We start from the raw sequence: 27,639 nt of genomic DNA on the forward strand, positions 1-27,639 counted from the left end.
CCCCAATTATAAGACCTAAATTTAATATGTTTTGGGTGGCAAAAAGAATTTAATATTTTTTGTTTAAAGGGTATTAAATCTTTTCTGCTCAATTTAATTGTGGTTAATATTATAAATGATTTTAGTTAGTAAATATAAAAGCCTTTTTTATATGGATAAAATTATTTTTTGAGTTTCTGTTTTATTTTTATTAGTCCTTTTCTCTTTTGGAGGCAATCAACTTTTAGATAAAGAGAAAGAGGAAGGTTCCAATGCCTTTTTTTTTCCCCCACTTGCATTGTGTGTCAAAATGGACGGTTCTTATAGTTTTCTAGGTGGTCCTCATTCTCAAGTGGCTACATCTCTTGCAATGCAAGCGATATCTAACTTTACTATTTCAAAAACTAATATAAAATTAAAAAAATAATACTTCTTTTCTGTCATTATATAGGAGCTGGTTGGAGTTAAATTGATTCTTAAATATAAAATATTAATTCATTTAGTCTTTTATATTTATTATTTTTTTAAAAATTAAATTTGTGAAATGTACATAAAGAGGAATCTTTGATCAAGAACTAAAAATTTGCAACATGCTAATTCTCTTCCTAATTTGGGTCGGCATGGCACGCACTATAGCAAAGAAGATACTTTAATTAATTTTCTCGAGGGATTCATGGTTCCCCACACCTTTTTAATGAATTTGACTTTGCTTATGTGCCTGTGCCAGTTGATTAATCATTAATCAATATATGATGGTAAAACTAGTATAAAAATATTAACATATAATATAAAATTTGTAACAAATCGCACTACTTATAAATAAATTGTAAATAATGTGGTTAAAAAAGCATTATAAAAACACAAAACTTTGCTCTACAAGAGCTCATATAACTTTAAAAAAATAAGCATTATAAAAATAAGGATAAGATAATGAAGATTACTCATATGATCGTAATGATAAATCACTTATAACATATTTTACTGAAATAATAAAAAATAATTATATCTTGAAATTTAATAACTTTTTAATTTTACTTATATTTAATATATTTACTTTCCAAGAAAATAATAATACAAAGAATAATAAATTAGGAGTAAAATTATGAATAAAATAAATTTAATGTGGTGATTTACATTAAAAATATACTTCCTCCACCCAAATAATTTTTTTTTTGGTTGCCCAGGGTTCCTTTCACTCAAATGGTAAGAGACTAATATCTCGGAGTACTGTCAAGTGCTGTAGCGGGAACTCCTCCCAATAATGTTTTTTTCCATACACACCGCCCTAAGGATTTAACCTAGGACATGATATTTAACATACACAAATCTCTTCCATTTGGACTAACACTTAATTAGGATAAGAGGAGTGTATAGAAAGTGACCATTTTGTTTGGGCCCAGGTAAATGACCTTATTCTCATAATGTGTCTTTATTTCTAATACTTTTCTGATTTTTAATATAAGACTTAATTATTGAGTTAATTTTGATCTTAAATATAAGACCTATTTCTCATATTTATCATTTTTTTTAAAAATTACCCTTGTAGATATTCCCTGAACCATAGATTAAGTTAAAAAGGGAGGGAAGATATTAAAAAAAAATTATGGTATTTTAAGAAAAACATGTCATATTTCTTATAATTAACTAATTTACCTAACTTTTTTAATATAACCAAATTAGTTAAATAGGCCTTATATTAAAAACCAGAAAAGTAATATTTAGTTTTAAATAACTATAAATAGCTTTGGAGGGGTCACAATCAGAAAATGGAGTTCAAATCGGTTCCGTTTCTTTTATACAAAAAATGTCATTTTCTTGGGCCAGTTTCTTAACAATTTCAGCAAATCATTTGGAATTTTCTGAAAGGCATATTCCTCAAGTTATATGAAGACAAGACCAACAATGATTTTCATGGACCTTTCATGTACCAATCTATATCAACCTTTATCTAACTTTAAATGTCATTTTCCTTCTTTAATTTATTTTCCAATAAACTTGCATAAAACTCCATTTACCCGCTGACACTTTCCTGGGGAGGGAGAAAAACACAAAACTTTGCTCCGTAAGAGCTCACACCTCATAATTATATTATTCAGTCCTTTAACTTTGACACAGTTTCAATTTAGTCCCTTTAATTTTAAAAAACATGCATTTAGTCATTTAACTTGAAAATTGTTAACAAAAACGAAGATATTGAAATCTTAGGGATAAAGGATCAGATTGAAAGGTAGATACACCTTTCTGTGCTTACTTTGTAAATGGAGAAAATCTGGGCCAAGAAAAATTGTCCAATGCAAAACACTGTTTGTGTCCAGTTCCCCTCACTTTTGGGCCAAATATATTAAGACTGGGCCTGTCTTTTGTTCTCATGATAATTTCAATTAATTGCTAAAATTAAGAAAGGCAAACCATATTAAGTCCAACTTCGTCGCGGACATGATAACATCTGAAGAAACCAGAGTCAACTAATGATGTTAAATTTCCAACAGGGTTCTGGAGACAAGGGTCAGGATAGTTTTCTAAGGCACTCCATTAGGATACCTGTGTGTTCGGGCTTCCCAACAGACACACGAACATAACCCTTCAGCTCTTTCTTGTCATAATGGCGAATCATCACACCCATTTGTGCAAGGTCCTCCTACATTTCACATGATTCAAAATCTAATCCAAGTCCCCAATAAACAATAGCATACAAGATTGCATGATTCAAGGACTATATATATATATCTGTATATATGTATATATGATTGGCAAAAGAGCAAAGAACCAATAGATAGGAAGGTACCTTTAGCTTCTTGGCGTTCATTCCAGAAGTAACCTCACAAAGAATGAAGTTAGAATGGCTTGGAAATGGTCGGAGGAATGGAACTTCCTTCAAAAGGTCATAAAGCCTTTCTCTTTCTTTGACCAAAGCATTTTTAACATTCTGGATGTCACAGTGGATTGGTTAGATTTGGGTTTCAATTGGAGGCCGTGATCATTTAGTCACACAAACAACATATAAGTTTTGCTCTCAAAATCATTAGGAATTTACCTCTAGATAGATAGGGTTCTGTAACGCTGCACATGCAGAAATTTCAGCAGCAACAGATACATTATAAGGTTGCTTTGCTCTCCATAAATACTCAATTATACTCAAAGGAAAAGCTCCATATCCCACACGAAGTCCAGCCAAACCTGAAACAGTTATTCGTTTTGGAACTTCAGCATTTAATGGCTCAGAATTCAAATTGAGACAAGAATAAATAGTCATTTCATAAGAATTTACCATATCAAAAATAACAAAACTATTCAACATCGTATCCACAGATGGGATATCATAATACAAAATTTTTTTTTAACATCATTAATGCTTGCGATAAAAATTCTTTCACCAAAATAATAGAGTATATTTTCCGTTATGTCACCCATGAATATAGATTTCTTTCCACTTTTTAATTGGTGTTACTGTGAACTTAGGTCTATCACAGTCTTCCCCTTCTCTATCCACGTACACCTAAAGCAATATGTTGTAATCGGACAAACCACTTGACCGTATCTGGAGCGAAAGCTACCAAAATCTTCAAACAAAAGCCCTCATTTGTGCATCTGTGCATTATTGGGGAACATAAGACAATGACTTTTGACAAGACCACAAGAGTCCTCCATCCTATTGCAAAGGGCCCATTTGATACTCAATGGAAATAAGTAGAAAGGGAAAAAAAGAATAAAAGTGATTTTTGCAAGGGTGGAAATGACCCTCCTACCCCTAGTTTAGAAGAGCAATAAAAAGAGAGATAACTATTGAGTAATGGCTACAAGAACAAGGGGGGGAATCAGACTCCATATGTTCAGTTTACCTAGATTTTTTGTATACTAAGAGCATAAATTTCTTGTATAAGTAAAGGAAGATCAAAATTATAACAAAAAGAGTGAAGGTAAAATGCGAGCTCCAATCAAAAAGTAACCTATAAAATGGGGGGAAAAAAGCATTAATGTACCAGCTCTTTTGCTAAATGTCCGAAGAACAATCAAATTCTCAAATTTCTTCACCCAACTCATCTTCGACTCAATTCCAGAAAACTCAATGTACGCTTCATCCAGCACCACTAGTATGGGAAGATCAAGTATCTTTAAGAGAACTTCATCATCAATTATACTGTTGCGCAATCAAAAGCAACCAAAAATAAATAACTTCAAACCAATGGAAAATTGAAAGAAAGAAAATCTCAGTACATATTTAATCATTTACTTATTTGATAGAAAAGAAAAAAGTTACTAGATAGGAATAGAATTACAAAGGAGGGTAATAATAAGACAGCCTCAAAAAGAAAAGCCCAAAAAATTGGGGGAAAATGATCAAAGAAAATGACAAAGCGCAATTTCTATACATACAAGGCAAGGAGACTCCAATACTCCAAAAGAGAACAGATCCTTTCCTACAAGTTATTTAGAGTTGCATATGCATCCTAGTATTTCTTTCCAATCAAATACACCAACAAAATCTCCGTAAAGCCTTAAAACCGCCATTTTATTTTTCTTTCCAAACCATTATACCAAATCAACAAGAATTGATAAACATTTTGGGCAAACACAAATCAAGATTCCATACACAAATTCCAAACAACTTATCCGAGGAAAAGTAGCCATACAATGATGTAATAAAGTTCAAACTAGCCTGAATTATGTTCTAATTAGTGGAAACGAAAACTATAATAATAATGATGATGACGACGATGACGATAAAACCAAATTATAGCACCAAAGTCATACAAATTCTGAGAGCCCACTACAACACCACGCACTACTCTTCTGGTCGTATTTATAAGTTACTTTCAACATGTTTCATACAAATTAAGAAAAACCTTGAACTTTATCAACTCTCATTTAAAATTCAACAACTTTTCAACTTTATCTCTATTTATTATCCATTATACCTCATATAAACAAAGTCAACATAATAATAAATAAAGGACAAAATTGTACAATCATATAAAAAATTTCTCTTAGTACCTTACAAGTAAAACAAAAAAAATCTTCTCTCTTTACCCTATAAATAGGACCAGAAGAGTATTTTATAAAGTGAATGACTATTGACTAGGACTATGCAAAATACCTGAAATCTTAATGAGACACTTCGAATCAGATTCCAAACTTTTTTTTTTTTGGGCGTAAAGATTCCAAACATTCTAATAATACCTAAATTTGTTGATTATGAGCTCTAATGAAGGAAATCACAATGGAAAAATAATCAAACAGCACAAGCATGCACAAAATGAGCAAAGACAACTCAATAGTTACCTTCCATCTGGATTGTTTGGTGACGTTAAGAATATACATTTGGGTTTCTCTTGTTTAACAACCTCTGCTATGCGTTTTACATCCAGGCTGAAATCTTCCCTCCTCGGAACTGCAGCATAAACAACACAGAAGGTTTAGCACATCCGACATGAAAATCAAAGCACACTGAGCTGGTAACAAAAATGTTTACAATTAGTATACTAAAATATGTCATTCTACACATCAAGAGATGAAGTTTTCTTACTTGTCTAGTCAAGAGATTAAATAAATTTACAATCTATGGTTCAATGTGTTTGAGAATCTCTGATTTTCTTCATCAGGTATGAACGGATTTCTAATCTTTAGATAGGAATATATTTACAACATAATATAGGTTGCTTGGAGGAAATAGCATTCTTGCCTTTGACAACAAGTGCCCCATTAACTGCAGCATCAAACTCATACATGGTAAAGGTTGGAGGACAATCCACAATCTTGTCTCCAGGATCCAGCACACAACTGCGTCATACACAAACCTTGTATAAAAACTCAAAGGATAAAAAAGGAAAAACAAAAGGGAATAATTTTCAGTCATTAAGTCATCCTAAGCAGACGTTTAAGACAGTGAATAATAATTTGACGCTTGTTAGACCACAAAAAGGTTATGTTCCATACCGCATGATCAGATCAATGAGCTCATCTGCACCACACCCTGCAAGAATATATTCTGACTCAATGCCTGAATCTTGGGCCAGGGCTGCACGCAATCTACGGCTTTCTGGGTCAGGATAGACATAAGGGAATCTTATTGATCCTAAGGCTTCCAAAACCTGTCAGAAACTTTGATAGTTTGGTCAGAAAATAACATATAGATGAAATGCTCAGACAAGTCCTGACGCAGCCCAAAAACAAACTTCAGCATCAAAATCTTATAAACATTCAAAAGTTGAACTATAATTTTTATCCTTACTGTCATTGTTTATTATCATACCCAACATTCAATACCATGAAAGTGAAAAGACAAGTATTAGAGCTTGCCTCTGGAGGAGGACCATAAGGGTTTTCATTTGCATCTAACTTGATAATATCCTCAGGTTTTCGCCCAAGACGAGAAGATAAAACCTACAGCAACATGCCTTCATTCGTTAATAAATTGAAATGCAGTGCAATGAACAGGGTCTTTGCAATTGTACAGTGAACTTGGGCTCTGATATCAAACCCTGACATCAAATTAGAATAAAATTATTGTGGAGCATTAACAAATATATTTCTAATCCAAAGTAATGATTCAAAGAGTGTGCTAAAAAGCCCAACTGTGGAACCCAAAGCTAAAACATTTGGAAATAATTTAATAACTATCCAGTGCACTTTTAAGAGAGATGCCATTGTGGCTATAGTCAGGTAGAAATGGAGTTTGATGAGATGATAAGAGCGACCTCAAATGGCAAAATGGGCTGGTAAGGGGACAACTTCCTGAGATGCTCCCTAATAAAGGTGTCACCAGTTAATTTATTGACTTTTTCTACAGGAATGGTGGAGGCCATTGCCACAAACTTCTGATTCCTCCCAAATGAACAAGTAGGTAGTGATGAGAGCCGAAAAGTAGTAGTGTTGCACAAATCAATAACCCCCATTTAATACCTGCATAATGTTAACTCCATAAGAAGAGCTTCACAGACAAGGAATATAGAAATGAATTGGATAGGAAAAAAAACTTGTGCCAGAACAGATTCTTCATTTTCAAAAGTTGCCAAAAGCTAATGGATTATGTTCTTTTTCTTCTTTTTTTTTCCTGTACAAAAAAGGTAGTTCTTTAACTTGAGTGTCAGTAAAATGTCCAAAATTGCTTTTTGTCATAGGATTCATCATTTTCATTAAGTTTATGTCAGATAACATCAATCGAATAATTTCAGATATTAATAAGAGGGCGATGGAAACATCTAATTAGAATGGAATGAAAAATAAAAAAGAATAACACTATATAAATAAAAATAATTTTTGGATTCTTTCGCCAAAGAAAAAAAGAAAATTATTAGCAGTAAACAGTAATAATAGAAGTGTGATTGAGATTATATAGCTTGATTTTTTACATAGCCAAAAGAAAAAAAGAAAAAAAGATATTTAGTCCTATATTTTTTATTGATTTTAAATTAAGTCCATATAATTTTAGAATTTTCAGAAAAAGCCCTCAAATATGTAAATGTCACTGTTAATCCTCCATATTTTATAAGTTTCCAATCCACTCCCAAAATCCACCAAATCAGTGAAAATTGAACTTAGCCAAGGTCAAGGACAGCACTACCTGCTGATTTGTTCTTCACTCAACTGAATTTGAGGCAAATTTTAATTGCTGCACCTGATTTCCATACCTGTGACAAATATGTAAACATTCGATGCTAAGATGACACTTGATGTTAACAGTGCAAAAGAAAGAAATCTACAGAGCAAATTTTGTGAAGCATATGACTAGAATCTAGAACTTGTCAGAGATAGAGAGATTATAGGGAGTAGATACAAAGAAAAGTGAACCCCGCACATACTTCAACTCTTTTATATCAATCTTCCCCCCTAAATATATGATGCTTTATTCTCCTCGTGCCTGACAAAGGGACCTTCAAGAATACAACGATATTCTACCAATAATCTCCACAAGAGCATTGTCCTTCTTTAAAATGATGAAAACAATTTGAATCCCTCAAAACGATATGACAAAGGAAGACTCTTGATATGTATTTCATAGCAGTATGGCAATCCCCACAAACTCGGATATTCTTAAAAATTCGAATTGGTGCACCTGCTGGTGAAGCAATAAGTCCAAAAGCAACAGCCAGCTTCTCACTGTGATAAGCAAGCCCAATCTCCTTTCCCTCCCTCTCCATGTCATGCAAAGCAAAATTCATATCTGGAACATAGCCAGCCTCCTTGATTCTTATTATTATTTCATCTATTTTGGCATATATCTCAACCGTTCTAGGATGCCCTCTGTCTTCAGATAGGAAGATATGAATTCTGCTGTTTACCTCAACCCAACTGCACCCTGGCTCTTTAACTATTCCCTTTGATTTCATCAACTTCCGAATTTTTGCAGCATCATCCCATTTGTGAGCAGCAGAATACATGTTAGACAACAGAACATAAGGCATAGCATTCATGGGTTCCAACTCAAAAAGGTTTTGGGCTGCCATCTGTCCCAATTCTATGTCTCCATGAACTCTACACGCAGCAAGCAGTGCCTTCCACACAGTTGCATCTGGTTTGACATCCATTTTATTTAACAATTCTTTAGCCTCATTAAGCATTCCTGAACGCCCGTAGAGATCAATCATGCAGGCATAGTGTGGAGGACCAGGTTTTATTCCATAAACCTTATTCATTTGTTGGAAGTACATGCGACCATCGTTTACAAGTCCAGCATGGCTACAAGCAAATAATAAACCAATAAATGTGATAAAATCTGGTTTTGTGCCACTTGAAATCATTGCATTATAAAACATCAAAGAGTCCATTCCTTTACCGTTTTGTGCATAACCAACAATAAGAGCTGTCCAAGTAACTACATCCCGTGTTTGCATAGAGTCAAATATGCAATTGGCATCATCTAAGCATCCACATTTTGCGTACAAGGCCACAAGTGAGTTTTCTACCGACAGTGATGATTGAAGGCCAGATTTAATAAAATCTGAATGCACTTGTTTCCCAAATTCTAGAACAGTCAGTTCTGCACAGGCACTCAGAACACTAGCAACAACAAACTGGTCAGGTTTTATTCCAACAATTCTCATGTCAGAAAACATCTTCAGGGATTCTTCATGGGATCCATTGTGCGCATAACCAGTCACAAGGGAAGTCCATGAGACAACGTCCTTCTCCTGCATTTGATTGAACACCACATATGCACAATTCAAGTCTCCAATTTTGGCATACATGTCAACAAGGGCATTGCCAACAAGCTGATAATTCTCAAATCCGCACTTGATTGCCAAACAGTGAACAGACTTTGCATCTATACTGCCCATTATGCAACAATTTAGGACAGATGGAAATGTATAATTATCAATCTTCATATTTCTCGCATGCATTTTTTTGAACAAAAGGAGAGCTTCATCTTCAAACCCATGCCTCGCACACCCAACTATCATGGAGTTCCATGAAACAACATCATCAACCTCCATAGCTTCCAATACTTTTTTAGCACTGTTCAGGTCTCCGCATTTTGCATACATATTAACCAGTGAACGCTTTGAACATATATGTTGGTCCCAAAACCACTCTGAACAATGCAACCATGCACCTGTTCCCCAAAACATTGAGATGAAACAGCAGAACATGCTGTCAATATGCTTGGAAATGTAAAATGATTCAATTCAACCCCTTCTTTGTGCATATCACGGAAAAACTCAATTGCCTTGTGACCATCCCCATTATGAGCATAACCACTAAGCATAGATGTCCAAAGAACATGATTTTCTCTACTGTTAGGCAAGAACTTGAAGAGATATTCTGCTTCTGATATGCGCTTGCACTTGGCATACACATCAACAAGGCTAGTCAAAACATATACATTAGATTCTAATCCAGACTTTAACACATACCCATGGATCAATTCCCCACTTTGGATCAGCCCTAACATTGAACATACCCTTAGTATACTTGCTAAAGTGTATTGGCTGGGGTTTTGACCCTCCAACCTCATTTGCTGAAACAAATCAAAAACTTCATATCCATACCCATATTGACAATATCCAGAAATAAGGCATGACCAAGTGATAGAACTTTTACAAGGAATATCGTCAAAAACCTTTCTTGCTTCAGCTAGCCTTCCTGAACTAAAATAAGCAGCTATCATAGTATTCCAAGTGTACTCATCCCGTTCTGGCAGACTATCAAACACTATCCGGGCTTCATCAATTTGGCCAGATTTTGAGAGCTCCTTTAGAAACTGATTTGAACGGAACAAAGTTTGACAAGAATTCGCGATGGTTTGAACACAACGAGCAAATTGCATCAATTTGAGCTGGTTGCATGCGTGGTTTGGAAAACTCAGAAATTTTGAATTTAATATATACATAACCACTTCTCCGTGCCCCTTTATTGCGTAAAATGACGTCCAACTTCAGTAAATCAGCGAAAGATCACACATTTTACATAGAATATGATAGTAAATTTAACATCAAAATCCTCACACTCAATAGCAGAAACAAAGATATGAACAGAATTACAAAAATAATAGCCGGTCATTCACAATGAGATACATAATCCACTAACCATCATAATAATCATAATATTCCTATTAGAAATTGATGGGCACTAGTAATAAACAAAACTTCGGACCACGAAATCACACAAACAGATAGGCACTTTGCCTGCTTCTCAGAATGTGCATCGTTAAAGCAAATTATTTTGCCTGCTTTATCGGAATGTGTATCATAAAGCAAACGACTCTCTTCAGCAGCATAAAAAAGGGAACTTGATATAAAACCAAAAAGTTATTTGGGGATGATTACGAACAAGAAGAAACCAACCAACAGAGATTTTCAAAGTGCCCAGTTTATATTAGAAAAAGAGAAGTGAACAGAACATCCATAGCACAGGCCCAATAAGCAGAATGACAAGCTTGATGCTTACACTGAATCGACGGAGATCCACGGCTCTGCAAAGGTCAAACTCGCCGGAGACAGAGCAGCAGAGGCTAGAGCGGCGCGTCCGTGAACAGGCAAGCGGAGGATGAAGCGAAAGTGTCGTAGGCCTGTCTTGCCCGGCCCGAGGAGGCAAAAAAAAAAAAAAAAAGGGGCCTCAGCACATTCGCCCCTATTTCCCTAGCAATCATAATTACGATCATGCCATTGATAAAGCCCCGTGGGAGAAAATGGAGGTATGAAATGTGCTTAAGAAAATTGTTAAAAAAAAACCCTCATTATTAAATTGATTGTCTAAAGAAGATACTTAAGATTTATTTAAAGGTATAATATAGGTGTAACTTATTTTTAATGACCATGCCTTTTTCTGATTATATATGTAAAACATCAGCGAAAAATGGAAGATATTTGTATACTGATGAAAATATGCTACATACAGTCGAAAAAGACTTGCATGTAACATTAGACAATAAATTTTGTGACGAAATTTTTTTGGATAATTTTTCTAATATCTTGTGTTCTTAAATTTTAAAAAAATAATAATGAAAAGAAATTAGTACGAGGAGTGTAATGTTCTGCATGCTATTGATTTAAATGATCCGATTATGTTATACCATCACAAAATAGACCCTAACTGTATGTGCAAAAACAAAAGGCTCAATAATGGAGAAAGGGAAGAGTTCTTTCTTAATTCTTCTGGAGATACAAGAAACAGAGACAGAGAGAGATGGAATAAACAAAAACTGTGAAGTGTGAAACTTCACAAAGAAACCTCCACCATGAGAGGAAACAGTGTCCAAAAGGAATGCAGGATCACAAACAAAAGAGAAACCTTCACCTACCTCCATGAGACACTGAAAGAGGAAAACAAAAAACAAAAACAAAATTAGAAGCGAATTCACCTATATACGGCTTTGTCGAATGAACATTCTGCGATGCCGTGGATTTCGAGATTTGGTAACCTTACCTGCCTCCTACTCCATTCATTCCATTCTCATTCATATAAAACAAGAAACAAAAGTGGAAGCAGGGAAGGAGGAGAAAGCACTTGTAGAATTGAAGAGAGAGAAAGACGGAATAGCGATCAAGAGGGCTTTTTAACAGATATGCTTTGAACAGAAAAAATTATTGAGATGCCGCAGTAGTATGAAAAATATTTACTTAAATACCATACTTAAAATCCTTCACAACTTGAATGAGTTTAATTAATTTACATGAAAATCGATCTCACCAAGAACGACTTCCACACACATTGCCAGGCATCACATTTATTTTTTCAAGACACAGGAGGAAGAGTTTCCTTTATTCTTGGTCGTCTTTACCAGGAAATGTGTTTGTGGAAAAATCAAATTCGTGCAAAAATTAAATTTTTACATATAAATAATATATGAACAAACTAGGTAGGATTGAGTGCCAGTAACCTGAAACACTGATATGAGAGTCCCATGTGATTGCAACCTATGTTACCAGCTGCTGAAAATCGCAATTGTAGTCTCAAGAACACAATTATAATTCGTGCAAATCATCGTAATTGAAGTCTCTTAATAATGCAGTGAAATTATATATGACTATTTATTTCATGGTCTAAATTGTCTAGTAATAATTGAAATGGTTGTTCGCAGGTATCACTGTTTGGACAAAAAAACAGCGTACAGATCAAGGTCGAAACAATCCAGATATGATAACTGATGCTGGGACAACGTTGGCATTTTTTAAATCAAGCTTTTATTATGATGAGCAGGTTGAAGCTTAATTTGGCGAAATACGTAGCAATCAATAGTACAAAACTCTCCATTTAAATTGTGTTACAGAAAATACCTTTATCATCCAGATTATGTAACTTCCCAAACTTTGTACAAGTGAGTATTATGTTTCACGTTCTTTCTTCAAAGTCAAGCTCCTTCTTCGATAAAACAAACATGCGCACTTTCTTTCGCACATCCTTTTCCTTTATTGCTCCTTTTTTCTTTCGTTTTGTTTTTTCCTACCATTCTTCAAACGTATCTCTTAACTTTCACACTTGTTAATTTCCCCCATGCTCCTTCCCCATTCATTTACTCCTATTTTCTCTTTCTCTAATTCCCCTTCACATACGTTTATCGTAGCTAGTGTGATTGGCTTCTTTGCAAAGCAAATTATTTGCAGATCAACATGTATATAGTGACGGTTTTAGGCTTTAACAAGTTGAAGAAAGCCTTTGAACTTAGACTACAGCAAAACTCTCAATCAATAAAGAGAGAGGAAAAGTGATATTTTAGTATCAAATTTAAGAATAAAGAAGAAAATATAATGTTTCAACTTGTTAACTAGATTACGCGTATGATATATGTAATGCAGCCGAAAAAGGTTTGTAGCTTTATATTTTTATGAATTTCCGGAAATTTGAATTATGTTAGCTATTGAATAATGATCATTCAGTTGTTAGTGTTAACCATCTAGTTGGTTGGTGACCCTAAAATCTATAAAGATGGTTGAATTGAGGTTTTGTCTTCCTTAATTTTGTGCATCACCATTCATAACTTCAAGGGAGGAGTGATGAAAGGTTTGTTCTTTTTTTAATACAAAAATTCTTGGTGAGTTGGTTTTGGATGCTTATTAGTGCTAGGGCATATTTCCAGAATCAAGAAGTGCTTACAAAGATACTTATAGATCCGCCACTAACAAGGTCCTCACATTAGCAATGTGATTTGAATTCACGATCTTGTGAGTTATGAGCTAACTCTTTATTAAGTAGACCAATTCTTATTGGTGATAAAAAGTTTGTTCTAATTGTAATTTCATTTTGGATATCGCAATGACTTCAATCAGTAATTAATTCATATTTTCATTTCATTTTGTGTTTGTTAACATGAATAAAATAAAATTTTAGTAGAAGCAATATTGCTACAATTTTAAATTTTCGAGGCAGATGCCTAACACTTTTGAATAAAAACTTCAAAAAAAATTTGCATCTTAACCCAAATTTATTTTAATTGATGATGCGTCATTCAAGGCCAAAATAATGTTTATGAATAAGGAAAAAAACTGGTGAGCAAGGGAAATTAAACTCATCACTAGTCTTACAAAAAAGAAAATATATACTAATAATAATATGAATTAATACAATATATTGATTACTTAATGTAAAATTTTATATTCAATTAGATTCTCCCACATAGGCTTTATTTGGTTACACGGGATTATTTCTAATGGAAATGTGAACAATAAAAAAGAGAATGAGAATAAAAATATGAATGCAAATGAGTTTAATTTGATGGAACATGATAATTATATTTGCATATCATCCAAAATTAAAAATAAGTATTGCTCTCTAAGTTTATGTTTGATTGGATTATTGAAAATGATAATGACAATGACTTAGCTAGACCTGTATAACCCAAAGATAACGCAAACCTATTTTCTAGTTCTATGATGTGCCCATGGGATACGTTAATGCAAACTTTCTAACCCAAAAATCACGCAAAGCAAACTCCATTCTATTATAAAAGCTTATCCAGCTATTCCTATTTCTCTTGCGTTTCTCAAACATCCATTTTCTTTTCACACTCATCTATTCCCATTTATTACTTGGTTTGGTGGTGTTTCCTACTATTCTCCAGGAATTCTTTTCTACCCCATACTCCTTCCTCACTCATCGAACTGTTCCTATTTTCTTGGTTCTCAATTTCCTCTACTCGTTTTTCTCAGTTTCTCTCTGCCAATATTCGTCAAACATGTCTTTTGTTCACACTTCTTTTCCTTCATGTTCCTTCCTCGCTCATTTATTATTCCTGTTTAATTTCCTCAGCTCTTTCTATAACCCAACCACCTCCACAAGGAAACGTCCACAGCATGATTGGCTTTCTTCGTAGGAGAGACCAATAAATGTGAGTCTCTTCTCTCCATAGATATATGGAGCCGGGGTGTCAGCTGCCCCTTAATTTTAGGGCTCTTTTCAAATATTTTTTAGCTTATTTTTATCATTAGATTCTACATAAAATGAGTGACATTTTGATATTTTATTTGCAAAAAATAGTTTAGTTTTCAAATTTTTTGTCAATTTTTTTTAAAGATTTAATACTCTTAGTTAAAAAGAAAATTTGAGTATTAAATTTTTGAAAAATTGTAAAAAAAAATTGAAAACTAAATCATTTTTACAAATAATATATCAAAATATCACTCATTTTATATAGAATCTAATGGTAAAAAAAGTTCAAAAAATATCTATGAAAGAGCCCAAAATTATGGGGCAGCTGACACTCCCAACGCATGCAGAGAAGGAAAGAAACAGTGATATTTTAGTTTCAAATTTATAATTAAACAACAAAATCTCTTAGTTTGACATACAGATGATATGTGAACTAATATAATTTGGAGGCAAACTGGACTATTATATGGTATACATTTATGAGAGATAATATAGCAATATGAATCTATGCAGGCCATTACCGAGAAATCACGCAAATCCGTGTCCACTGTAGCCCTAAAATCAACCTAACTTTTCTATATACAGAACCTCAAGCCCCTTCTTTGCACATCAAATCTTCTCAGTGGCATATCCTTTGGGTTTTTCTAGCATTCTTCAAAATGCTGCCTCATTCACTCACTTTCACTCTTATTCTCTTTCTTTCCACCTTTTTCGTTAATGTCTCTGCAACAAATAATAAGCTCCCAAAAGGTTTCAGCATCGACCTCATTCATCGTGACTCGCCATTATCACCGTTCTTCAACTCCTCCATGACCCACTCGGAGCGAGCTCAGAACGTCGCGCCGCGCTCCCTATCCAGAGCTAATCGCTTTGGCGCTCCTCCATGACCCACTCGGAACGATGCAAGTTATCTCATAAAGATATCTGTTGGGACTCCACCTGTAGAGAGGTGGGCACTTGCAGACACCGGAAGCGACCTTATTTGGTTCCAGCGTTCGCCTTGTCCTCAGTGCTATCCTCAGAACGCGCCCTTCTTATGTGGCTCAGACCCTTGTAAAGCTCTGCCCCCAGTCAACGTGCAAGGCCAACTGTATCCTAAATGTGGAACATCAAATGAGTGTACGTATTTTTATTCGTATAGGGATAAGTCATACACCATGGGAGAACTGAGCGCAGAATCAGTTAGTTTCGGCCAAGCTGCTTCGTTTCCTAAGACGGTGTTTGGGTGTGGACACAACAACGGAGGATCCAACATGAACAACGCAGGACTTGTTGGGCTTGGTCAAGGTTCTTTGTCGTTAGTTTCACAAATGGGTAACGTTGGTTGCAAATTCTCCTATTGCCTGCCTCCTCACAGTTCAAAGACCACAACTAAACTAAGGTTTGGGGAAGAAGCATCCATCTCAGGAAATGGGGTTGTGTCCACTCCGTTGATCACAACCTGGTTCCTTGTCTTCGTTTTACTTCCTCAACCTTGAAGGTACTACTTGTATTATGTTTTACTCTGAGGTTATTAGTTTATTTTCATTTCAAGTTATGAGTTTAAACTCTTGAATTGTTCCCCGGTCTAAATTGTTTGTGTGAAATGGCCATTCATCGACAGGTATCACTGTTGGACAGCAGACGGTGCAGACAGGTGAAAGCAATGGGAACATAGTGATTGATTCTAGGACGACATTGACGATACTTCCGTCAAGCTTTTATGACCAGGTTGAAGCTTTGGTGAAGTAAGCCATTGGAGCTGACCAATTCATAGTACAGGAGGATCCATACAAATTGTGTTACAACAATGCTAACTCCATCCAGAACTTCCCAAATTTTGAGGTTCATTTTACAGGAGCCAACCTTTCCTTAAAACCTCAGAACTTTTTCAGTCTCATATCCAATGATGTTATATGCTTTGCAATGCTCCCTACAGACGGAACGCCCATTTACGGAAATGTGGCTCAGATTGATTTTGAGGTGGAGCATGATCTTGATCAGAAAAAAGTTTTTTTTGCTCCCGTCGATTGTATTAAACAGTAGAGACCCGAGAGCACTGTCTATATACACACACTATCTCCGGTCCTAATTATAAGATATTGGAGGTAGTATATATACATGGAGTAGGAGTCGTGTGCGTGTTTGATGAATAATAAACTTTGGTTTTGTAAACCCTACGTTTACTTTGCTATTCCTTGTTTTATTTTCTATAGCAAATTAATCTTAAAGGTCCTTACTTATATGTTGGTTTTAGAGACTTTGGTATATGTCATACATCTGTTATCTTTGTTAACTAAATCCTCAGCGCGTCTAAATCTACTGTGAAATTTGGAATTTCACTACGATATATATAGGAATATTTCTCACTTCTATGCAATCTTATTTCTCATAATTTTTATTTTACCTCAAAACATCTCGTTGTAATTAGCTTCAGCGCCAATAATGAACGTAAACCGTGAAGCCCTAAATATTAATATCAAAGAATTTTAATTATTAATTACCACCATTATTGTAATTTGTGGAATTACGTAAGCAGATTTTTACAAATGTGTTAGGGAGGCGTTTACTATATTTATTAAAAAAATTAGATTTCCTTGGCTATATTGATGGTTGACGTGCAGTAAATTGGTCATTAGTCATTAATTACTTAGGCTATAAGTTGATTGACTTTGGAGTCAACTCTTTAATTGGTCATTAGTCGTTAATTACTTAGGCTATAAGTTGATTGACTTTGGAGTCAACTCTTTATTAATCATAACTGTATTTGATCGTCTCAAAATCTCTAAGTAATGGAGTTAGATAATCGTACTTTCCTCTAAAGCAATACGGACTTCTAACTTAATTAAGTTGTAGTCAAAATTTATTTTGTATTGTGATATATTTTTCCTTTTCTTTTTAATCATAACAGTAGTTTATATACTTTTTTTTTGGGTAAAATTAGTTGATATACTTTGAGATAACGAGGCTATTTTCTTAACCCTCCTTAAAAAAAGAAAAGAAAAGAACAGAAAAGAAAGAATTCCCAATTGACAAATTTCACACTTTCACTGAATCCGAAATTCGTTTTTCTATTTTGCAATATAAGCGTAACGAGTATTTATTAAAAATAATATAATATTGAGCTTTATTCATTTCAATATCCACATTTTATCGATAAAGTTAATGTTCTTTACACTCTTGCATATTTACTCTACAATGAACTCTTTTTTGCAATGCTAATTCCTTGGATATTTTCTTTGAGAATGCTAGTTAGGTAAAACAAAAGTTCACCTTTGTTTAATTATGTTCAATGTTCCCTCCCTTTTTTCAGAATTACTCAGAATACAGAAAAATGATTTTAACAAAATATTTCAAGAAAAAAAATGCAAAAATTAATCTGTTTAAATAATTGACTTATTTTAATAGTACAGAAATAATCCTGTAACACCCCGAATTTTATGATTTAAGATGAGCAGAAAAGAGAGAAATTCATTAAAATTATTTATTTGCAAAATAAAGTGGGGAAAATTATGGAATATTGATTTTTAAGATTTAGAGACATATTGGAAAAGGTATTTCCCCAAAAATAGCTTAAATATTTTTAATAGATAATTTTAAGAGAAAAATGATTTATTTTCTCTGAAAATTATGGAAAAATACTTAGAGATTTATGTTTAATCTGAAAATTTTAGGATGATCATTTGAGATAGTGAAGAAGATATTTGAGGCATAAAATCCTTAAAATGGGTTAAGGATTAATTTCTGGAATTAAGTGTTATTTTCTTGGAAAATTCAAGAAAAATAGTTATGAGTTAATTTTTGACCTAAAATTTTTTGAGAAATTATTTTCAGGGTCACAAAAGCTAATGGATAAGGAAAATCCATATAAAACGTGGTGGAGTAATTTCTGTGTTTATTCTCTAGGTTCAGAAAAATATAGAAAGGATCAAAGTGAAGACAACGTTTATTGTGAAGGGCAAAATGGTCAAGACAATCAGCCACATGCACACCCACGTGTTGCTCCATCCTTATAACCATCAGAATTCACTTTCTTCCCCATTCCATTACCGCCCGAGTCTTGAAACAGAGAGAGAAGGAGGGCGAGAGAGAGAGCACGAGAGAAGCAGAGCATGGCGGAGCTGGAGGAGTGATCGGAGGTGTTTTAGTTACATGCAAGCCGATTAATCAGACAAGGTGAGCCTCCTAAGCACTCTTCTATTGTTGTTTTCTGCAAATGATGGTTAGATATCAAGTTTTGAGTCACTGGAGTTGGAGTTCTAGTGAGAGGAAGTGAGGGAAAGTGGAGGATAGGTGATGGAATCGCGTTTTGTGAGAAGATGGAAGTGCTTAGCGTTAATCTTCCAGCTTACACGTTACTATTACCTCTGTTTCATGATTTCCGAACAGAGCATGGCATTTCTGGGTTAAAAGGCATCGGGTTTGAGGTATTAAGAGAGAAGAAACATGTAATATATGAATATGAAGTTGCATGTTGATTTTTAGTTTGTTTTACACATACCAAGACAGGCCGTTAGTTTCTTGAAGCTACTGTGTGAGTTTTAGGATAATTGAGGGAAATGGAACGCTTAAATGCTAGAATAATTAAGCTATACAAAAAGAGATACATACGTTTATACCCGCTCGGATGCCATGGTTGTTTAGAATGAGGTTTTGGAAAGTATATATATGTAGGAATATATACTCGATTGTCGTGGGCATTGACTAGTGGACGTTGGGAGTAGCAAACCTTAAGTCTGAAATTGTTGTTCATGAGGATTTTAAGCCGTGGGGTCTAATGGAAGGATGATTAAAATATAGTTATTATGTCTCTCTCTATATATACATATATATCCATATATGTTTGTTATATGTACATTGTTGCTGTCAAGAGAGGCCGAATTGGTTCATGAAATATTAAAATAATGAGGTTGGTTGGATGTATTTGAGTTTCTGGTTTATGACTCTCAAAGCAAGAATTTATATTTATGAAAAAAAAATGAGTTTAGCTTCTAAACATGGGAACTGAAATATTGGGATGTTAGGAAGAACTTAAATTGATTAAGCTTTGAATTAAGGATGTTCTAAGTTATATTTAGAAGCAATAAAATGAAGATTTAATTATTGTTGTAAGGTGGAAAATTTCCAGATTTGAATGAGGAGCTGAATAGAGAAAGTATATTTGAGTTTCATAGGGATTGTCGTTGAAACAAGGGTGATTAATCCTATTAAATATGTGAGAGTGAATCTGGAAAATTTCCAGATTTGTTGCTAAGTAATGTTTAAGGAATATAGTCAGTGAATAATAAAATAATGGATTGTTAAGTTGGAATTTGGTACTATGGGTTGCGAACTGAAGGCTTGAGCATGGGGTTTTGAATGGAGGACACGACGTTGTCCTTAAAATATAATAAATAGAAATAGTATTTGTGACCAAGATGACCAGTTACTAAGCAAAGTAACTATATGGGTTGAGATAAGAAAGGAAGCCTTCCCAAAAGAATAGTTGAATAAGAAAAACAATCCATGATGACCAACTACTAAGTAAAGGTAGAGATTGAAGAAGATCTAGGACGTTAAGTGAGCTATTTAATTTATGAATTATAGTTGGATCAAGCGTTAATCTATCCTTACTAATATGATAGGTTTTTATATCTGCTCAAGCCCACCAAGAAGTAGAAAGAAAGGAGAACGGTAAGGTTTGATTTGGAGGGATGCGGACCAGGTAGTAGTTCTTTCCTCCCTTACACTTGTGTATGATTGCTGCATGTCTGTTTGTGCCATATTGCTATTCAAAAAGCATGAGAACATGTAATCCTTAATTCCTTGCATGGATTATTTAGCCGTGATCATGTGCAGCTGATAGACATGGGGCAGTGATTGCCAATTATTTGCGCATTATTTATTCAGCTTGTCTAATAGATATGGGGCAGTGATTGCCAATTATTTGCGCGGCAGTGATTGCCAATTATTTGCGCATTATTTAATCAGCTTGTCTATCTGTCATTGCGCATAAATGCTTAATTGCATTAGCTTGCAAGGTTATGTTCCACTTTGGCTTGTTTTGCATGCTTTACGTGATCTGCACATTTGTTTGATGGAAATTACTACTACGGGGATTCTTCGGAATCTCACCCCCAATTTATGATGAACAGTGAAGGCTAGTAGCTAGAAGGACAAGGAGGTTATTTAAGAAGAAGGTGGGCTGATTGAAGAGCAGAGATACCTGTTATAATTCTGTAAATTGTATAGTAAAATATTCGGGCAAGTAACTTTACTTGCTTTATGGAAATATTATTTTGTATCCTTTAGAAGAAGGAGGTGAGCATTGCCAGGTGCACGTATATGCTGTCAACCAAGAGCGTTGCTTTATTTTTAATATAATATTATAAGATTGTATAGTATGAAATTATTTTAGATGATAATAGATTAAGTTGAAAGCAGGGTTGATATTGGATCACTCATCAGTTATCTAAAGCTTTGAAATATTTGATCAACGGATTCTGATGTTAAAGGAAAGATAAAAAAAAAATTTCCCTGTCTTTTCCCAGGACGGAAACCTTGCGTTAGTGATTCACAGACGTTAAAATGATCCTATTAGTATATAAAAGTGAGGTGTTGCAAATCCCACTAATTTTAGACAGCAATACAATCAAAGCATCTAATTTAAAGAACAAATTATTATTAACATAATAATTTAGACTTTTTGTGAAGTCTTGAAGGGATTGTAAATCATTTAGAAAAAATTGTTACGGAAAATTAATATTATCTAAATACAAATTATTTTTAAGGAAAACATTTTATATCAATTCAATAAACGATATTGTTTTAAGGGATTATTGTAAATAATTTAGAAAAATCAATATCTTTAAGAAAACACCAATACGTTTTAGCCACATTCTCATTATATTCTTCCCTTTTGTTTTTTTTGTTGTTAGGCACATGTGCATCATCTTATTAGACATAATTCTGTTCAAAGCATTGTCATGCACTAAATGTAAGCATCTCTCTTAGCGTTGATTCGAACAATAATTCGCTATATTATAAGGGATTAGTTCTTTCCATTAAATCCAACTCAATCGGTCCTTATCTACATATTTTGATTAGTCTTTAGTCAACACTCAATACAAAATTTAAAGAGAGAAATCAAGCCTCCGTGGTTGGAATGCCATCCAACAAATTATGGGCCACTGAGATTTGTGGAAGATTAATACATAAGCTTTGGAATGACGAAGTCGCACAAGACAAGTGAAATGATTTGAAATGGAAAATGACATAACAAAGATTTCATTTTTATATTCATCCGGTTCTAAATATAAGATCCATTTTGTGGTGTAATTTACACTATAAATTGAGTTTCATATTTTATTACAAAGATTTTCTTTCAAGGAGTCTAGCAGTTTGAGAAGAAGAAACAAAATTAATAATGAACTTAACCCTGAAAACGTGCGTTGCGTATACCCTAAGTATTCCCTAAGGTGTATATTTCATTTCTCAACTTTATAAAAAGTTTTAGTTTGGTCTCTTAATTTTAAAAAGTATATTTTTGGTCCTTTAATCTTAAAATTATCAGTTTTAACTCTTTTTTTTGTAACAATCATGATTGTTTTGAGAATTAAACTTAATATTTTAATATTTAAAATTTTTTATTAATATTTAAGATCTCAATATTATTATTTTTTTGTTAACAGTTTTAAAATTAAAGGACTAAAAATATACTTTTTAAAATTAAAAAACTAAATTAAAACCTTATATAAAGTTAAAAAACCAAAAGTATATTTTAGCTAACATTTTAATTGTTATTAGAATTATAAGTGGAATCATGTAAGAAGATTTTTACAAGGAAAAATCACAAAAAATACTGTAGAAATTGTGAAAGTGGAAATAAGGTATTTTGTCAGATATTTGTTGTCATTTGCTGTTACATTGTCGTCAAAACCTATACAAGACTTGTAACAGGCCCTGACTTGTGATTTTGCAATTTTCATGGTCTTTTTTTTACTTTTTACAATGCCTTAGGCATAACGCAGATATATTTATTTATTTAAAAAAATAAGATTTCCTTGGCCGCATTGATTGACTTGACTTGGAATAGATTGGTCGTTAGTCATTACTTTGGCTTTTTTTGGTCAAAAATAAAAAAATTACTTAGGCTTTAAGATGATTGACTTGGGAGTCAAAACTAAAAAATTACTTAGGCTTTAAGATGATTGACTTGGGAGTCAAAACTAAAAAATTACTTAGGCTTTAAGATGATTGACTTGGGAATCAACTCAAAATTTATTTTATATTATGATACATTTTTTTAACAATTCTTATATAACTCGTTAAAGAAAAAAAAAACTCTTAACTTGTATAGTATTCCCTGTTGAATAAAATGGCTATAATATCATTAAATAGGTTTCGGACACTTAACGTGGATTAGTTTGATTGGGGATAATTGGGAAAAAAAGTGCAATTAGCGATATAAGTCTCTCTCTCTATATATATATATATAGAGTCCAGATGCAGATGAGCGAAATGAATAAAGCAGCAGAGAATTATAGATTGAAATTTAAAAAAAGAAACTCAGAAGATTACATAATGAAGATAACTATAAATAAATTTCTCCAATTAGCCGGATGATTAGTTTCAAGTTGCATAATGTTTTAAAAAGAAAAAACTAGATAAACATGCCACCAAAAGAAAAATGAAAAGAAAAAAAAATGATAAACAAAATGTTTTACTAAAACAAAGTATAATTATAAATCTTGGAAGATGATCATCAGTTTTTTTCTCTTTTATCAAGGGAAGATTATCAGTTGTAAATACCAATTAATTAAACTGAAGTGAATCGTGACAGATGAGATGTAAAACAATATTTAAATCAAAACCTATTTTTCTCCTGTTAACTCAATTTATAACTAAATTAATTTGTGGAATTTATGAATCAACTTCTCATCATATATTAACTGATTTTTTAGTCAATAATTTACTACTCATCTTTTATTATTTACAAATTATTCAATATTTTTCATTTACAACTTCTTCTAAATTAGAACATTTTTCAACCAATCGATCTGTGACCGATTTCCGTTATTTGTCTTTTAAGTGGGAAATGAAAGCAAAGTTCAGAATTTTCACTGCTCATTAATCAACTATACCGTACCAACCCTCGAATTGCGTTGTGGGACCAGTGGTGTGAAATCAAGCATTGGAAACTACTCATAGTAGTCAAAACGGGTTTTTCAAGAATAGCCATGGAGACGGTTGCGAGGCTAGAAGAAGATAAGAAGCTCATCTTGGATGCCCGACGATTTGCAAATCTGGACTGTAAATAAAACCTTCCTAATCTACAATGAAGAAAAGAAGACGACGTGCAAGTAATGGAATGAAGTAGGGGAGAAAAGAAAATAAAACCTCGGGAGTTGAGATAGAGAAGCGTGTTTCGTATACGCAGGGGCAGTTTTTTTTTTTTTTTTTGGGTTTTGGCGCCAACAAGCAAAGCTAGATTTACCAAGGATGACGTGTGCTATAAATGAGTATTAGTTAAACCTTTTTTAACGTTATTTTTCAAGGGAAAAAATTAAATTAATTGTGAGATAAAGTTATATCTACTGGTACAAATTGCAAAAGTCAAAGATTTACTATACTATACATTAAAAAGGCTATAAAAAATATTTACGTTATAATATTGTAATTACTAATGATTATTATATGATTAAAATATATAAAATATGTAATTTATCCTCTAAAATCATTCTTATTTAAGGGATAAGGTGAGCATACCAATAATTAATAGAAACAAAAATAAAAATATATATAAAAAATTTCAAATACGGTATTACTGTTAATGTGGCATGGACCTTCATCCCCACAAAAATTTCTTATATATAAGATTTAAGGAAGTATAATATTATTTTTATTTAATTATTATGTTCCGGTTCAACTGTCGATCCAACTGGTTGAACCATGAGAGCCGTGAACCGCTCTTCTTTCCAGTTCAATTTCTGGTCCGGCTTTTAAAACATTGGTCAAAAGTGTAAGATGCAGACATGTGAGATAAAGAAACACAAAGTTTCCCAAAGTGTTTTACACGATCCATCATTCTACAAAATTAAGCATTGGAAGGACTGGCAAGTCAAGTTTCTAGAAAATGTTTTGCACCATCCATCATTCTTGTTCACACCTGCTTATACTTCGATTTAGGGTGTCTAGCGCAACTTGTTGCGTATCCCTTTAATTTTTTCCTGCACAAGATGAGTGATATTTTAGTATCTTATAGATAACAAAAATTGATATAGTTTTAAATTTTTAACGATTTTTTAAAAGAAATGTTATTTTTTATTAACAAAATATTAAAATGCCACTCGTTTTACGTAAAAACTAAACGATGAAAACAACAAAAACAATTTGAGCAAATCCTACATTTGCACGCATATTTTTTACAAGCTCCTTCCTCACTCATCTCTCTCTCTATATATCTCTCTATACTTATATCTATCGCTTAGTCCTATATCTAACAACTGTGTACGCAATCTGCAAAACATGTTGAGCAAAAAGAAAACAAAGAGAACTCCATCGACAAACACTAATTATTAACAAGTCACAGCCCAACTTGCTTTATTTCTGCAGAAAAGTATTAGGCTTGGATTTGGATATGAAACCTGAAAAATATAAAAATGAGAGCTCCATAATCACGGGCGCTCATTCAGGAGTTCCTGTCATTGACTTGAATATTCTCATAATCACAGTCAGCATAATTATTTATATATTTCTTTTTTCGGTTTGTAGAAGGAAGGGCGTAATATGTAACCCAAAGATCACGCAAACTTGTCTGTAAATATAATCACCTCAGCATCTCCTTCTTCACCCATCAGTTCTCCTTTGTGTTTCTCCACCATTACTCTTCTTCAAATATGCATAACCTTTCACTCTTCCTGGGCCTTGTCCTCTTGTATCTTTCAACTTTGTGCAATGTCACTGCAACAAATAAGCTCCCAAAAGGTTTCAGCATCGATCTCATTCATCGTGACTCGCCATTGTCACCTTTGTACAACTCGTCAATGACCCATTGGGAGCGAGTTCAAAATGCTGCATTGCGTTCCTTGGCTCGAGTCAATCGTTTTCGCCAATCTTCTTCCAAAAATGCAGCTGAAATAAGCGAGCAGCTGGCTCAAACTGATATAATCCCGGACGATGGAAGCTATCTTATGAAGATCTTCATTGGCAGCCCACCTGTAGAAAGGTGGAGTGTTGCAGATACAGGAAGTGACCTGATTTGGATCCAATGCTCACCTTGTCCTCAATGCTACCATCAAGATGTCTCATTGTTTGATCCCACAAAATCTTCCACCTACGAGACTGAGTCTTGCGGCTCAAGAAACTGTGCTCTTCTTCCTCAGCGTCAATGTGGAAACTCAAACCAGTGTTTGTACCGTTACGCATATGTAGATCAATCTTTCACGGTGGGAGATTTGGCCACAGATTTGATCGGTTTTGGTAGTAGTGATGGCCAATCTGTTTCGTTCCCTAAATCAGTGTTTGGATGTGGACATAACAATCTTGGGACATTCAATAGGCGCATGGCAGGACTTGTTGGACTGGGTAATGGTCCTTTGTCCCTTATTTCTCAACTTGGTAAGCAGATTGGTCGCAGATTTTCCTACTGTTTGCCTCCTTTCGACGCAAAGGTTGCGACTAAGTTGAGATTTGGAGAAGAAGCCAAGATATCAGCAAATGGGGTCGTGTCCACTCCCATGATCACGAATCCTGGTGATCCCACCTCTTACTATCTCAATCTTGAAGGTATATATTTGTTTTACTTTGAGATTAATGTTACTCTTGTGTATTTTCGTTTTAAAGTTTTGAACTTAGGAGCTCAAATGATTCTTGAAATACTATAATAAAGGGGGAGAATTCAGCACTTTGAGTTTTAAATATTTTGTACTAAACGTTGTACTGATATTATATATGAATCTTTATTTTGCGGTCTGAATTATCCAAGTAAAATGATCATTGACAGGTATCACCGTTGGACAACGGACAGTGCGGACAGGTCAAAGCAATGGGAACATAATTATTGATTCTGGGACGACATTGACAATGCTTCCATCAGGCTTTTATGAGCAGGTTGAAGCTTTGGTGAAGCAAGCCATTGGAGCCGACCAATTCATAGTACAGAACTATCCGTACAAATTGTGTTACAGAAATGCTAACTCCATCCAGAATTTCCCAAATTTTGAGGTTCATTTTACAGGAGCCAACCTTTCCTTAAAACCTCAAAACCTTTTCCGTCCCATATCCAACGATGTTATATGCTTTGCAATGCTTTCTACAGATGGAAGGCCCTTTTATGGAAATGTGGCTCAGATTGACTTTGAGGTGGAGCATGATCTTGATCAGAAAAAAGTTTCTTTTGCTCCGGTCGATTGTACTAAACAGTAGAGATTCTATGACTCTGTTCGGATGACAAAAAAAATAAATAGAAGGAAAATATAGAGGGGGAGGGAATACTTCGAATAAAAACTTTTCTCTAATTTTCTTCTCATCCAAACTAAGTACCAGAAATATAGTTATACGCTTGATGAATAATGTACTTGACTGACATAGCTCAAGTGAAACATAGGCATGGAAACCCTCTCTCTCTCTCTCTATATCTGTGTGCGCGCGCGCGCATGTACATCGTGCTTTCTGAAGTATGTAAGTTAGAACGTCTGTAATTATGAATTAGTATTTGAGAATGTAGAAGACTTAAAAAACGTAACTAAATTAAATGACAAGACCGAAGAGTATGTAATACTTGTCATTTTATAATGTGATATGGATAATTTAACTAAAAGAAACCCATTTTTTACAAATAATTTGTTTAACTAATTTCTTTAGAAAAAAAACTTAAGTCAAATTTCTTATATTCATTAT

At 33.8% G+C, this 27,639-nt stretch overlaps 4 protein-coding genes across 4 annotated transcripts; 1 reads left to right on the forward strand and 3 right to left on the reverse strand.

Annotated features, from left to right (window-relative positions):
- Positions 1-2,249: 2,249 nt before the first annotated feature.
- LOC114758907 (histidinol-phosphate aminotransferase, chloroplastic) lies at positions 2,250-10,972 on the reverse strand. Its single transcript, XM_028948014.1, has 11 exons — positions 10,864-10,972; positions 7,541-7,607; positions 6,675-6,879; positions 6,277-6,360; positions 5,914-6,068; positions 5,660-5,757; positions 5,260-5,368; positions 3,960-4,117; positions 3,014-3,156; positions 2,765-2,905; positions 2,250-2,617 (listed from the first exon to the last, which is right to left on the reverse strand). Exons 3-11 carry the CDS (start codon positions 6,870-6,872, stop codon positions 2,486-2,488), a joined length of 1,218 nt encoding a protein of 405 aa, XP_028803847.1. The 5' UTR covers positions 6,873-6,879; positions 7,541-7,607; positions 10,864-10,972; the 3' UTR covers positions 2,250-2,485.
- LOC114758894 (putative pentatricopeptide repeat-containing protein At1g68930) lies at positions 7,872-9,410 on the reverse strand. Its single transcript, XM_028947997.1, has one exon. It carries the CDS (start codon positions 9,408-9,410, stop codon positions 7,872-7,874), a length of 1,539 nt encoding a protein of 512 aa, XP_028803830.1.
- On the reverse strand, positions 9,437-10,243 carry LOC114758895 (pentatricopeptide repeat-containing protein At1g05750, chloroplastic-like). Its single transcript, XM_028947998.1, has one exon. It carries the CDS (start codon positions 10,241-10,243, stop codon positions 9,437-9,439), a length of 807 nt encoding a protein of 268 aa, XP_028803831.1.
- Positions 10,973-25,637: 14,665 nt separating the features above from the next.
- On the forward strand, positions 25,638-27,292 carry LOC114758896 (aspartic proteinase CDR1-like). The gene is made up of 2 exons (XM_028947999.1): positions 25,638-26,526; positions 26,744-27,292. Exons 1-2 carry the CDS (start codon positions 25,638-25,640, stop codon positions 27,163-27,165), a joined length of 1,311 nt encoding a protein of 436 aa, XP_028803832.1. The 3' UTR covers positions 27,166-27,292.
- Positions 27,293-27,639: the final 347 nt, after the last annotated feature.

This window comes from Neltuma alba, unplaced genomic scaffold, assembly GCF_004799145.2.
Source record: "Neltuma alba isolate B1F8T4 unplaced genomic scaffold, ASM479914v2 tig00010772_pilon, whole genome shotgun sequence".
NCBI classification, from domain to species: domain Eukaryota; kingdom Viridiplantae; phylum Streptophyta; class Magnoliopsida; order Fabales; family Fabaceae; genus Neltuma; species Neltuma alba.